The sequence below is a fragment of the Corythoichthys intestinalis genome, chromosome 9 (genome assembly GCF_030265065.1).
Source record: "Corythoichthys intestinalis isolate RoL2023-P3 chromosome 9, ASM3026506v1, whole genome shotgun sequence".
Taxonomy (NCBI): domain Eukaryota; kingdom Metazoa; phylum Chordata; class Actinopteri; order Syngnathiformes; family Syngnathidae; genus Corythoichthys; species Corythoichthys intestinalis.
In genome coordinates, this window is record NC_080403.1 from 48,282,540 (window position 1) to 48,298,312 (window position 15,773).

Consider the following 15,773-nt stretch of genomic DNA (forward strand, 5'->3'; position numbering starts at 1 on the left):
ATTATCGTGCATCACTAGTCTGGAGTTTGCCAAGCGGTATTGGGGCTTCAACTGGGACCGTGTGCTTTGGTCAGATGTGACCAAGATTGAGCTTTTTGGCAACAAACACTCTAAGTGGGTCTGGCGTGCCACAAAAGATGCGCATGCTGAAAAGCACCTCATACCCACTGTGAAGTATGGGGGTGGGTCAGTGATGCTGTGGGGCTGTTTTTGTTTTTTTCTATTAAGGTCCCATATTATTTAGGAAAAAAAATATTAGAAGTTAAAAAGCACATAATTATTATAAATCCTATAATTATGGAGGGCACTGTATGACAGAGGCTGGGGGCCGGATAAAATTTGACCACGGGCCACATTTGGCCCCCGGGCTGGACTTTGTGGACATGTCTGCTCTAATGTATACTATAGTGTAGTTAAAACAAAACATTTATTCAAAGTCATTCATCATTGTATTTGCTTTGAGAATATTTCTGATAAAAATATATTTGGATTGTAAAAGATTGCCTTCAGTACATATATTATAGATGATATCAGTCAATTCATTATTGCTCTATACGCTGTATGATTACATAAATATATTTTCATCTTAAATTAATGCAGAAAATGCACAAATTAGTGTGTAAAGATTCACCAGAATGCAGGAAATTACGTAGTTGATACTCTAAATGTGTTTGTGTGTGTCGTGGTGGTGGTGGGGCCCAAAGTGATATCTTTTCATGGGGCCCCAAAATCCCTGGCGGCGCCCCTGTCTTCAGAAGGCTTTTCTTCCCATCTCTCTTTCATATTATCTTACATGTAGGAGCGCCTTTTAACCAAGGAGGGCGCTCGCGAGTGAAGTCCTTTAGCAGTCAACACGGATTCCTTGAAGCCGAAGGAAGAATGAACGGTGGGCAGGGGCTACTGCTGCTGGTGACAGCAGCCAGGAGAACAGAACCGTCCCCCCTGCACAACTAAACTGATAAGGAGAAAAAACCTTTCGGGACACTTCAGTGGCTATATAGAGTTGCGTTCACTTGGGTTACGATTTCGAACCTTAAGCTGGCACGGGTGCCTGTCGGTTTCGAGTTTTCCAGGCAACGTTACGTTAGCTTCGGCGATTTTACAGCGGCACCGAGCCTCGACGACACAGCAGCGTCGCCTGTCAAGATAGTATTAACAACACTCCGAGAAGATGGGCGACAGAAACCCGTCGACGTCTCCCGCTTTTCAGTCGGAGGTAAGCGGCAATTTCTGACACCAAGTCTGCGTTGGGCTGTCGAATTTTGCTTGATTGCTGACGATGCAAGCGAATGTCAACTTGCTGGCCGCCAGATTGTAAGTCATCGCACTTAGCCTGGAAAGCTCGGACATCATGTTAGATGATCAACATGACACATTTTGTCACGGGCATTCGGCCACCGTCCGTCGGCGTCAACACTTTTAGTTTATCTTTACTTGCGCGCGAGAAAGAGCTGCACGATTTACTCGAGAAAATACTCAGGAGAATGTTAACGCTTCATCGATTTGAAAACATTCCATCATCATCTTCGCTAACATGCTAACGTGTGCTAGCTAAGCGCGATGGCTATTGAAAAGTCCGCTCGAAAACAAATGAGCGCTACGCATTCGACAGCCAATGTGATACTTCTGAGAAGATGGAAAAAAATTCCCTGATGTGTTTTTTGTTGTGTTGCCGGTGGCTGTCGAATGTCCATTGCTAGCCGACATTTGTTGTGTGACAGTTACTTTGGATGGTGGGGGTGGGGTAGTGGGTCTGCTGTTAACAGACTTAAAAGGCATATGCAACCGATTTTTAGGTATGCCCTTGCATGTATTTTAAACTAAAGCCAGCATACGACTTGTTTGTTTTTGGATGACTGTTGCGCACTCTTGCAACACGCAAGGAGCTAATGGCAATCCGTCGTGCATTTTAACCGGAGAGCTAACAAATGGTAGCAAAAGTATTCGCTTGCTCTACTTGCGTTCAAGTGTAGATAGGAAAAAACAGGTAGTTACTTGGGAAAAAAATAATTCTTTACGATACTGTGTATCCATTTAAGGACAAAACATCCTCAATAAGTTCTTCAGTGGTTCTTAACATTGCTGGTACCGAACACTTCGGAATTCCATAATAAAGCCTTTTTTTTTTTTTTTTTACCAATTCAAAACCTAGCAAGCTAACAAGTGAATTCCTGTATAGATTTCTTCCAGATTTCAAATGTACTATTAATAATTTTGCCGTTTGCTGTTGATTTTCACGTTGATAAATGAATTAAATTTTCATTTCACACTGTTTCTTTTTTTTTGTTTTTAATGTCTACATCAGGGGTCCCCAAACTTTTTCCTGTCAGTGCCACATAACTTTTCCCTTCTCTGATGAGGGGCCGGGGGTCAATTTGTAACAGAAGAAGTGTGACGATTGCAGGAGTGCCGAAATGTAAAAATTTATTGTTTTTCAGAAAGCCACAATCAAATAACTCTTTCTGGATTCTTACCGGAACAAAAGTAAAAAAAAAAAAAAAATATATATATATATATATATATAAATATATATAATATAATTAGGGCTGTCAATCGATTAAAATTTGTAATCGAGTTGATTACAGCTTGAAAAGTAATTAATCGTTATTAATCGCAATTCAAACCATCTATAAAAGATGCCATATTTTTCTGTAAATTATTGTTGTAATGGAAAGATAAGACACAAGACGGATATATACATTCAACATATGGTACATAAGTACTGCATTTGTTTATTTTAGCAATAATTCAACAAGATGGCATTAACATAATTAACATTCTGTTAAAGCGATCCATGGATAGAAAGACTTGTAGCTCTTAAGATAAATGTTAGTACAAGTTATAGAAATTTTATATTAAAAGCCCTCTTAATGTATTCGTTTGAATAAAATTTGTAAAATTTTCAATAAAAAAATAAATTAGTAGCCCGCCATTGTTGATGTCAATAATTACACAATGCTCATGGGTCGCACCCAAGCACCAGCAGAGGGCGACAAAACTCCCAAAAACACAAGTAACAAGTGGAGATTACACTGTATTGTCATCTTAATCTGTATGAGCGGGGCATGTGCGTTAATTGCATCAAATATTTTAATGTGATTAATTTAAAAAATTAATTACCGCCCGTTAACACGATAATTTTGAAAGCCCTAAATATAATATAATATAATAACACTATTAATTAAATAGATAATAACCCTCTCTGGGTTCTTCACAGGAAAAAGCCAGGGAATAAATAACACTATTGGGGAAAAAGAAAAAAAAACTCAAAATGTTCTCTGGTATTGTTCAGGGGGCCGGACAAAATGTGGAGGCGGGCCGTAGTTTGGGAGCCCCTGGTCTACATTCTCATTTTATTATCGCATCCTTGCGTCTCATACCATTTTTATGGCATAAAATGATGCCATGAAATTTAATTTTATTTTTGTCTGTAGGCATAGGCGGAGTTTGTCTTTTGTTGCAGGGGTGGGGGGGGGGGGGCTGGGGGGGCAAAACATGTTGATGACTCCGAAATGCAGTGTCAACAATAAAATTAACTTACAAGATATATGCTTGGATAGTAGCTTAGCCCATGCGAGTATATGCTGGCATCCCAGCTGTATATGTGTGTTTTTTCTGTCTTACCTAATGGAGAAGTAGACACTGCATCCTTTTTGACTGAATATTCCAGCCAGAATCTGAGTCCTCAGGTGGTTTTGGCTAAGAAAAGCAAATGGCCATCTCTTAAGGTTTTAGTCCCATGATGTCTTCGAAAAATGATTTTGACCCATGATAAAAATATTTTTGGGTTCATTTCATGTATTTTCGTTGTCTGTTTTATTGCTTTACAACTTATATAGACAACATTTTATCGGCAAAGTCTTAATTTCATGTTCATATACAGTGGTATGAAAAAGTATCTGAACCTTTTGGAATTTTTCACATTTCTGCATAAAATCACAATCAAATGTGATCTGATCTTTGTCGAAATCACACAGATGACAAAACGGTGTCTGCTTTAACTAAAACCACCAAAACATTTATAGGTTTTCACATTTTAATGAGGATAGCATGCAATGACAGAAGGGTTTAAGTGAACCCTCTGCATAAGGAGACTTACAAAGCAACTGAAACCAATTTTTACCAAACAATTTAAGTCCAGTGTGTGCCCAATCACTAATGGAGTGGTATAAAGCTTCCCTGCCCACTATAAAACACACACCTGGTAAGAATTGTCTTGTTGAGAAGCATTGTCTGATTTGCATCATGGCTTGGTCAAAAGAGCTGTCTGAAGACCCGCGATCAAGGATTGTTGATTTATATAAAGCTGGGAAAGGATAACATCTCTGAAAGTCTGGATGTTCATCAATCGACAGTCAAAGAAAGTTGTCTACAAATGGAGAGAGTTTGGCACTGTTGCTTCTCTCCCAAGGAGTGGCTGTCCACCAAAGATGACACCAAGAGTTCAGCACAGAATACTCAGAGAGGTTTAAAAAAAAAAAAAAAAAAAAAAAAAGAAGCCTAGAGTGTCTGCTAAAGACTTACAGAAATCACTGGCACAGTCCAATATCTCTGTGCCAGTGATTTCTGCGTACAAAATAGAGCTTTGCGTTTCTTAACCTTCAACGAACCCCAGTTAAGAAACACTGTTCTTGATTGTATCAAAAAAGGAGTAAAAAAAGTACAAAGAACTATTCAAATTACAATAAGAGTTTGAGGTCCAGTTGATGTATAGTTGGCAAATAAACTCTAGTGTAAAGATACTGTATTGTGCTCGAGTCCGAGAAAGGTAGAATTCTCTTAGACAAGACAACTTTTAGTAGTTGAGACGGAGAACAAGACCATAAATATACATGTATGTATATTTTACATTATAATAGCAGTCATTTATAGTGGTGCTAGAATGTTAGCAACACAAGAATTGAATGTATTGTCATACCTAGTGCTTTTCCTTTTATATCACATTTTTGAAGTCGAAGGACAAGTCGAGAAATGGCCAAAACCTTCTAAATGTGTCCTCGGAGTTAAATAAAGCATAAATAAAATGTGTGAACAAGTAATTTGTTGGCATCTGTCTAAAATGCAGGAGGGGGCCTTAGTATTCAGACAAAACAACCCAGCCAGCAAACTTACTCACATTTCAGCCACCGCACTTTAAGTGAATTACTTCCCCCTGCTGGAGCTAACTCAAGTTTCTGTTTTCCAGGGCTTCAGTCCACCTTACAGGAAGAGAAAAAGGACAGTGGAAGATTTTAATCAATTTTGTACGTTTGTTTTGGCCTATGCTGGTTACATCCCATATCCTCAAGAGGTAAGACTTAAATGCTACTGTCTTTAATTGTCAATTTCTTGTCTTAAAGATGTTTTCAGTCATGTTTCGAAAAAGAAACATTTCCAAGAGGGGACACTGTACATCAGGGGTATACGGCCCCCTGAACAATCCCCCCCCCCCAATAGTGTTATTTATTTCCTGGCTTTTTTCTGTGAAGAATCCAGAGAGGGTTATTTGGTTATTATCTATTTAATTAATAGTGTTATTATTATTATTATATTATTATTATATTATTATTATATTATATTATATTATATTATATTTTGGGGTGTCAAACAATTAAAATTTTTTAATCGAGTTAATCACAGCTTAAAAATTAATTAATCGTAATTAATCGCAATTCAAACCATCTATAAAATATGCCATATTTTTCTGTAAATTATTGTTGGAATGGAAAGATAAGACACAAGACGGATATATACATTCAACATACTGTACATAAGTATTGTATTTGTTTATTATAACGATAACAAAATGGCATTAACATTAACATTCTCTTAAAGCCATCCATGTAGTACAAGTTATAGAAATTTTATATTAAAACCCCTCTTAATGTTTTCGTTTTGATAAAATTTGTAAAATTTTCAAACAAAAAATAAACCAGTAGCTCGCCATTGTTGATGTTAATAATTACACAACGCTCATGGTGCTGAAACCCATAAAATCGGTCGCACCCAAGCGCCAGCAGAGGGTGACAAAACACCAAAAAACACAAAAACAAATGGACATGACACTGTGCTGTCATTTTAATCTGTTTGAGCGGGGCACGTGCGTTAAATGCGTCAAATATTTTAACGTGATTAATTTGAAAAATTAATTACCACCCGTTAACGCGATAATTTTGACTGACTTATATATTATATTATATTATATTATATTATATTATATTATATTATATTATATTATATTATTTAGGGCTGCAGCTATTGAATATTTTAGTAATCGACTGAAAATTCTATCGATTAATCGAGTAATCGGAAAAACATTTTTTTCTTAGGTAAAGAGCAATTATACATATACATGAGAAAAAAATACATTTAATCCAAAATTGAACCATTTTCAGTCAATCAGTGTCTTTATTTTCAATGTACATTGTTGAAAACAGCCAACAATTGCATATAAGATGTGACTAGAAAAAAAATTCACTGCTTTCACTCAAAAAACTTCTAGACCTTATATATATATAAAAAAACAAAAAACAAAAAAACAAAAAAAAACATATTTCTTACCTAAAAATGTAATTACGCTTGATAACACACATCACTTGAAAGCTACATGTTTTTTTTATCCACGTGTTTCAATTTAGTTTCCATTTGTGTCAAGCTATTTTTAAGTTTTAAGTTAGTCTAAACTGTAAGTACTGGTAGGATTTTGAGTTTTTGCAGTGTTCATAATAAATGTATTATTATTTTTATTTTATGTACTTTTGTTCCGTGACGAATTCAGAAATGGTTATTTGATTGTGGCTTTCTGAAAAACAATAATTTTTTAGATTTAGGCACTCCCGCAATCGTCACACATTTTCCTGTAACAAACTGACCCGGCCCCTCATCAGAGAAGGAAAAAGTTATGTGGCCCTCACAGGAAAAAGTTTGGGGACCCCTGCTGTACATTTTACATGGGAAAATATGTAGTTGGCTGATATAGAGAGGAGCAGAAGTATTTGCACCCCTTGTGATATTGCAAGTTCACCCACTCAGAAAATAGGTAGAGGTCTGAAATTTCAATCATAGATACATTTCCACTTATAAAGACATAATCTAAAAAAAAATCCGGAACTCGCATTGTATGAATTTTAAAATTTATATATAATAATATATGGGATAATCGTTATATTGTTAGATTATCATTAACGTAAGCCTTGTATCGTAGCGTGAAGTTCCCACCCCTACCCAACACACACTTCAGAGTCTGTTCATTTCGCCTATCACTACTGGAAGAATTATGGGAATGTTTTATCCTTTACAGAACTCTTCTCTGCGAAGTACTTCCAGCCCTCCCAACAGCACGGGAAGCACAGTAGATAGTGATGGCTGGACCCCGGGGCCATCGCCGTCTTGTCCCCAACACCCTTTCATCGTCCCTCTGGAAAACAGGAAACATCCACACTTGGGGGCCACACCGTCCAGTCACATTAAGAAAGATGTGAGTTAAGCTCATAGTCAAAGCCAGGGGTGCTCATTTCTAGAGCGGTCTCCTTCATATATTTTTGCATCCAAGTCACCTGATTTTGAGGAAATGCCGATACCTTGGCTATTTATTCATTTATTTAATAATTTATTACAAAAAATGCTTTATTTTTTGGTTTCTTTTGACAATATCCTTGCCGAGTTTTATTATTTTTTTGCTTTGTAGCCATTGAAAAAACAATATTTTCCCATCCGATTTAAGCACTGCAACAATTAACTTGATTAGAAAAATAGCTTCGAATCAAATTTTGCTACTTTGATGATTCATTTAATTAGAGTGGCGTTGTAATGGTTTGTTTGAAAGTGTTTGCATGTATTTTTATTGATTTGGGTGGATACACTGCCCTGACAACACTGCACTACACTGACAACAGTGAATATGCCATAATTCGTCTAAATTCACACAGCTTAACATTTAAACTAGGGATTTGCGCGACTAGTCGTTTAATCGTTTAACCACCTAATCATAATTAAAAGATTCATATTTTACTTGTCGATTAAACGCAGCATTATGAATATTGGTCATCTTGGCTATTAAAAACGCCAGGTTGTTTGCATGTTGTGTGGTTTTGGATCCCCCTGGTGGCGAGTAACCTTTTGTTATTTGTTTTAATTAGGCATATTTTTGGCCGAGTGCTAAGACCTACGTTTATTGAGACAAAATGTTCAAGCGTCTCATCATCTAAATGTTGACAGTGCGTGTATTTGCAAGGAAGTACAATGATATGTGAATTGAGTCATGTGATTATTGTTGTGACGTCTCATTGGTGAAATTAGTAGCTTTACTCTTGGCAACAGCATTGCTAGCAAAAAAACATTGTAAATGTAAAATAAAGAGGAAAAGTTACTCAAGTAAATGCAACGGAGTACAGGTAACGCGTTACTACCCACCTCTGAGACTAGTTGGCAAGGAAATTAGTCAAAATTCTCATCCCTAATTTAAACTAAGAACTACTTAACAATCCAATGTTTGCTTACTCAGAAGTTGCTAATTCAACGTCACACAAGTTATTTTATCAATTCCAATTTACAAATGCTCAAAGTAACTGTTTCAGTTGCTGTTAAAGTTACTGACGAAATCTTGAAAATTTGAGTTGTGCTAGCTTATAACCTTAAGTTCGCACAAGTTTTTGGTTTTATTTAGAGACGCAGCTATCGAATATTTTAGTTGGTGATTAATACGTATATCATCTAGTTAATTCTAATTATGGAGTAAGGAGCATTTCAAGATTGCACTTTCAAAAGAGCATTAAATCCGAATACAAAATAAAATTCCCGAAATCCAAACGATGCAGAATTGCACCTTCGTTTAAAAATAAATAAAAATAACTGAGCTTATCCTCAAATGGCATAAAAAATTTTTTAAAATGAGGATCTAAGTACAACAAGAGAACAACTGGCTAACTTGCATAGCAGATGTCCGCTAGCTTAAATGCGATAAAATGCTCACGTTTTTTTTTTTTTTTTTTAAAAACAATGGTCTTAACAAGTCGTTCAGATATTCCCACAGAAAACGGCTAAATATAGCAATAAACTAAGTTACGAATGCAAAAATAAACATATTAGCTCAATGAAAAACTTATTTTGGTCTTAACAGGGAGCAGCTGGATTCAGCCATGTTAAATGAGTTATGTCATATTCACTGTTGCCACAAAAGAGCACTATATCCACCCAAATCAATACAACTGAATGCAAACACTTTCAAAACAAACCATTACAACGCTACTCTAATCAAACGAATACTCGAAGCAGCAAAATTTGATCAGAAGGTATTTTCTAATCGAATTACTTGAGTTAATCGATTAATTGTTGCAGCACTAGTTTTATTTATTTTTTTAAAACGCAATATATCGTTATCATTAGAGATGTCCGGATCCGATCACGTCGTTTTCAAAGTATTGGAATCGGCAAAAAAATATCGGACATGCCTCTTTTTAATATATATAGTCTTTAGTTTTGGCTTAAACTAGGGCTATGAATTTTATCGTGTTAACTGCAGTAATAACTTTTAAATATTTAACGCAATTAATGCATGCGCTGCACTACCCACTCACGCAATGTCGCGTTCAATATATAATGGCACCGTTTTACGTATACATAGAGTTAAAAGCCAACGTTAAGTGTGTAGAGAGATTTTTTTTTTTTTTATTGGCTAAAGCCTTACAATCCCTCTCAATAATTTGAAATATCGCGGGAAGCAATGTGGGGAAGAAAGGTAGTAGTTGATCTTTTTCTTAACACCCTATTTTATTTCCCAACACAGAGAAGATATATCTATTGGTACCACTACGCACAGTCATGGTTGCACTTCCCATCATGCATTTGGGCAGAAGTTAAATGGCTACAGTATCATTTACTGAAAGCTCAACAAATACACTAGATGGCAATATTTAGTCACAATATACAAGGTCACATTTATCCTTTAAGAATTACAAGTCTTTCTATCTGTGGATCCCTCTCACAGAAAGAATGTTATTAATATAAATGCCATCTTGTGGATTTATTGTCATAATAAACGTATATGATCGGGAAAAATTATCGGGAATGATTGGAATTGAATTGGGAGGGGGGAAAAAAAAGCAATCGGATCGGGAAATATCGGGATCGGCAGATACTCAAACTAAAACGATCGGGATCGGATCGGGAGCAAAAAAAACATCGGATCAACCCTAGTTATCATGGTGTTATGAAAGTTTTCATGCTTTTGGTTGTTGGTCCTCCCCACTCCAATTCTAGACTAAATGATAAATACCCTCTAAATTTGACTTAAAAATATTCTGTCTTGGCGCAGCACACGTTCACCAGCCTGCATCCAGAGGATCGCAGGAAAGCTGAGAAGCTGAAGAAGAAAAAGAGGAGAAAGGAGAGGGAGCTTCAGGCCGGCGAGGAACACGGGCAATCTAACTCGCCCGATCCGACCACGCAGTCTCCGTTTTCCTTCTGCAACTTTCCTATAAAAGAGGAGCCGGAAGACGACGTCAGCATTCCGCTCCATCCTCAGCGCGTCACCAGCCCGTCCAAATTCAAAGAGGAGCCCCAGGAAGAGCGCTGCCAATGGGATGGACGAGACTTGGAGGAAGGAGTGGTCAAGGTACAGAAAGTGGAGGGCGTTTCCGGAAGCAGAACGGTGTTCCGTCAGGGCAAGCAAGTGGTTTTTCGAGATGAAGACGGGTCAGGAGAGGATGAAGATATCATGGTGGACTCAGGTAGGAACTATGGGTGCAGTGCAGTAAAGTGGAATAACTGTCATTTCAATATGTGTTTACAGTGCCCTCCATAATTATTAGATTTATAATAATTATGTGTTTTTTAGCTTCTAATATTTTTTTCCCTTCTAAATAATATGGGACCTTAATGGATAAAAAAGAGAAAAATCCAACCTTCAATACAAGTGCATTTATTTAGTGGGGAAAAAATCCCACATAAAGACATATTTATTTGACATCAAATAATGTGTGTCACAATTATTAGCACCCCTGGTGTTAATACTTTGTACAACCCCCTTTTGCCAACAAAACAGCACCTAATCTTCTCCTTTAATGTTTCACAAGATGGGAAAAGACAGACACAGGGATCTTCAGCCAGTCGTCTTTGCAGAATCTCTCTAAATCACATGTGTCAAACAGATTCCAGAAAGGGCCAAGTGGGTGCTGGATTTTGTTACAACTGCTAACGCGCAGAGAGTTTAACCATTGAACTTTCTGCTGAAACAAGCAGCACCTGACAAAGTTTAACTGATTACACATGTAAAAGATCTTATTGGTGAAAAGGTGTCCTCTTCATTGGTTGGAAAGCAAACCTGCACCCACTTGGCCCTTTCTGGAATCTGTTTGACACCTGTGGTCTAAATCATCCAGAGACCTGGGTCCTTTCCTCTGTACTCTCCTCTTCAGCTCACCCCACAGGTTTTCAATGGGGTTGAGGTCTGGGGACTGAGATGGCCATAGGAGGAGCTTGATTTTGTGTCTGGTGAACCATTTCTGTGTAGATTTGGCCATATGTTTAGGGTCATTGTCTTGCTGAAAGACCCAGTGACGACCCATCTTACCCACTGTGAAGTATGGGGGTGGGTCAGTGATGCTGTGGGGCTGTTTCGCTTCCAAAGGCCCAGGGAACCTTGTTAGGGTGCATGGCATCATGAATGCTTTGAAATACCAGGATATATTAAATCAAAATCTGTTGCCCTCTGCCCGAAAGCTGAAGATGACTCCTAGTCATAACTATGACAGTCTTATGGCGCCGCTGTCAAATAAAATGTTACCTATTAACTAGTGATGCACGATAATACATTTTTCAACCGATACCGATAACCGATAATTTCCTCCTCATTCCAACCGATAACCGATAATGTCAAGCCGATAATTATATTGTAAGATTTATGTAAAATTTTAAAGTATACACAAGCGAAAATATTACTGTGCACAAAAATATAATTTATTGCTCTTTTTTTTCCAACATAAAATATGAACAAGTAGTCAATTCCAACATCTAATGACAGATTGTCTGACATTGTGTAATGGTAAACTTTTGGCAACAATTACTTATAGAGTAAATACCTAAATCGCACAAAAATGCCTTTAAAAGTAAGCTATTCCTAACATATTTAACATTACTAAACTGCAAAAACACACCTCCTTAAAACTAGTCAGTTTTAAGTGTCAATCTATTGGAAATAAGTGAAATTATCTGCCAGCGCTTCAAGTGTATTTCTCTCAGATTTCTTGGAAGAAAAATAGCTAGCTGAAAATAATCTTAAATCTTATTTTAAGCAATAAATTATTATACTTAATCCTAAAAAAAAAAAAATTGAAAGAAGGAAAGATTTTGAATATTTGTGGCTACAGAATGTTATTGTTATTTCATTACAACAGGAATGTTTATATTGATAAGTGTTAATAAGTGCCAATAAGTTTTGATTATCCACTGTGGCGGAAATTGAGCAGACAAAAATGTTAAATCATTTGAAAAGTGATTGCTAATGTTATGTTTGTTGCTCACTGTAAAAATGATTAACTCAAAAGAGCGAGATGTCATGTACCCATTCTGCAGCGCTTTGTTTACATTTGCGGCACTCATGACACTTGCTTTACAGCAGCTAAACTGATACAAGGCAGTACTATTTGGACGGAGTTGGAGCTCGCATCCCCGTGCTTGTTGTTTTGTGCCTGAGTTTTGTTAAGCCGAAAATAAAGGCAGCGTTACAAAGTCATCTGACCGCTCGTCCTTTTACATACTGAATGCATTACTGACTTTTGTTTAAATTATAATCTAATCACTGTGCTGTCATGATAAGCTTGCTTACTGGACATCACTTGTCCAAATGTCCGTGGTGAAAATGTGATTGGCATGTTTTTCCATGAAGAATGGTGGTCGTATTAACAGCATTATTTTTTTTTATCCGGGGCTTTGGCTCTCGGGTCATTTCGATTAAAAATAATCGTGTCCTGTCCCGGCGGCGGCGGCAGCTACGTTCGTACCGGATAATCCGGCCGGTTCGCCGCAGCGTATTTGGGGCCTGGCTCTGCTCCGGACGGAGGCGCACGCCTCGCGTCTTGCTTGCCGTGGGGGAACGCTCGAGAACCGTCGGCGAACTGGGTCAGCCAGAGCGGCGGGCTCCGTCGGAAGACAGCTACTTGTTGACTATCAGTCTGGAGTCGCGTCGGTTTTTAGCCTTAGATGCGAGTTTACCACCCGCCTAGGGCTGCATTCCCAAACAACCCAACTTTGTATCGTCACAAGCCCCGTAGTTTAGCTTAGTTTGTGTTTACAGTAGCTTTAGCATTCCCGCTAGCAGCAGCCTCGTACTCGTTCCAAAAATCTTTGTGATGCAGTTTTAAATGGCTGCTGGGTTAGTGGTGTTGAATGAGGACGCTTTCTTTCCGCCTCGTGGAACTTCTGCGGTGCATGTTTCGCAGATGGCGAGAGCTAGTTTTTTTTAGTAACAGCCGCCATAATATACAACTGCTTCTTGTCGTGTAACTCCGCCTCCTCAGCCCCTCCTCCCTCAGGGGCTTCAGAGAGAGGAAAAGTTGAGGAGGCGGCGTGCTGAATTCTTCGGTTGCGCACATTTGGAGGCTAAATCAAGTATATATCGGATTGCATTATCGGTTGAATTTTTTAATTATCTGGATTATCTGTGTGACGTCATAATTGCCATTATCGGCCGATAATTCTCGGTGACCGATATTATCGTGTATCTTTACTATTAACCCAAATAAATCAACAAATAAGCCAGACTGGACTATAAGCCACATGATTCAAAATGAGTGGCAAAAAGTAACGGCCTATTGTCCGAGAATTACGGTAGTTAAAATTCTCACAAAAACGGTCATTTGCCTTGCTACTGTTGTGGGATTACTATTAATTTGAACAAAACTGTTGCAAAGGACCATATTTTTTTTCTCTTCCCTGTCCTCCAGACGACGACTCGTGGGACCTGGTGACGTGTTTCTGCATGAAGCCGTTCGCCGGCCGCGCCATGATCGAGTGCAACAAATGTCACACCTGGATCCACCTGTCGTGCGCCAAAATCCGCAAGAGCCACGTGCCCGAAACGTACGTGTGCCAGAGTTGCAGAGAAAACGACGCGAACGGCACCGCCGGAGCGGATGCCCGCCGCTCCCATCGCCCCCGCATAGGTCCGCGTAAACACCTGCTCGAATGACCTCCGAAAGCCACTTCTGACCCCCCTCTGAAGATTTTCCAGAGGACCTATAGCAAGCCCCTATAGCTCTCTCGGGGATATCTCTGCTCTCCAGATGTGTACTTGTGCTTCCCTACAGTCAGGCTCTCAGCGTAAGGCAATCACTGAATGATACACTACTCACTAAAGGTTGGGGATATTTGCTTCGAGTTTTAAATTTCTTCTTGAAGAAATTCAAATATCCCAAACTGTTTGCAGATGATTATAGAATAGCAGCCTAGGACTGCAGTTGGGACTCGGAAGCTGCCATGTCAAGCCCCTCCACAAACTGCCAACCTCTCTGATGAACGCCGGGATGTATCAGAATGACTTGTTTGCACTCTTTCTCACTTTAAAACAAACCTTTTGACCCTTTTGGCAAACAGGTATGTTCAGATAAAACTGGACTTGTTTTTCCTCCCTCCTGAACAGTCTCGTTAGTATGATATATACAGTAAGAGGCCGTTTCGAAGGAGAAAACAAGTAAAGCCTTGCCGTAATTGCTTCAGATGGTGCTATAGTTTTAAGCTGATAATCCAATAGAACAAAGATTTAGACTGCATCTGCTTCATCTGTCCGTTTTTGTTATTTAAGTCCATTGTGGACAAATAGAAGTCCGGAATTGTCGTTTTACTCACCTAAGCGGTCTTCCAATCTCTGCGGCTATCAGCGGCAAGGGAGATCGTTGGCTTCTTATCCTCCAACTCTTCATGTATTAGTTCCTCCAGTCAAGGATTGTTGTTGTTGTTGGTGTATTTTACCTAAACTAGCAGTTTTATTTGTAGGTTTTCTGAAAACGAATATATTTATGGAAGGGACTGAAGGCCCTTTCCGTTCAAAGCTTCAGCGGGAAATCTGATGATTAGTTAACTGGAATAGTGTTAGGATTCTCTCTGGGGTTTTGGAGTTGTAGACGCATGTGCAGAGTGAATGAGGAGAATGTATGTGTCATGAAAAAAATCTTAGATGGTCATCTGCAAATTAAATAGTATCACTTCTTAAGTTTTTGCAGCAGTATTCAATTCCACCCTTCAGCAGGTTTATTGGAGAATGCTTTTCGAGGGGAAGTTTTCCCTGGTCATCCGGATGAACAATTTTAGCATATGTGCCATGGACCTCTTTGTGTCAGTTAGATAAAAGCCATACTTCGGTGTAGGGTGGTGAACGTTTTTTTTTTTTTTTTAAAGTCCAAGACCGTTGTGATGTTCGGAATTTTGACAACACGCAGTGACAAGACTTTGACCCGAGAATATCTCTGTGGTTGGCAAACTGGTGTTTTCTGGTGCTGCGATGCCCATAATAAGCCCGATTTCTAAATGACACGAACTGTTATGTCTTTTAAAAAAGTCTGATATGTGTAAGTACTATTACAAATGATTTGTGTCGTAGCGGCTGGTTTATTCCGATGAGTTGGGTTGTCCTCGCCCCTTTTTTGAGAATGTGTCATGTGTACTCTGGTGCAAACTGTTTCTATGAAACTAATGTAAAGTATTGTAAATAAAGAGTTACCATTTTATCATTGTGTTGTGTTCACCATAATCTTAATAATCAAATCTGGAAGAATACTAACTGAAATTTCGCCTTTGATGTT

General features: G+C 38.4%; 1 protein-coding gene across 1 annotated transcript; it reads left to right on the plus strand.

The window, feature by feature from the left end:
- Nucleotides 1–859: 859 nt before the first annotated feature.
- phf13 (PHD finger protein 13) lies at nucleotides 860–15,368 on the plus strand. Its single transcript, XM_057847115.1, has 5 exons — nucleotides 860–1,216; nucleotides 5,186–5,290; nucleotides 7,280–7,456; nucleotides 10,292–10,706; nucleotides 13,920–15,368. The coding sequence occupies exons 1-5, from the start codon at nucleotides 1,172–1,174 to the stop codon at nucleotides 14,162–14,164; spliced, it is 987 nt and encodes a 328-aa protein (XP_057703098.1). The 5' UTR covers nucleotides 860–1,171; the 3' UTR covers nucleotides 14,165–15,368.
- The last annotated feature ends 405 nt before the right edge of the window (nucleotides 15,369–15,773 follow it).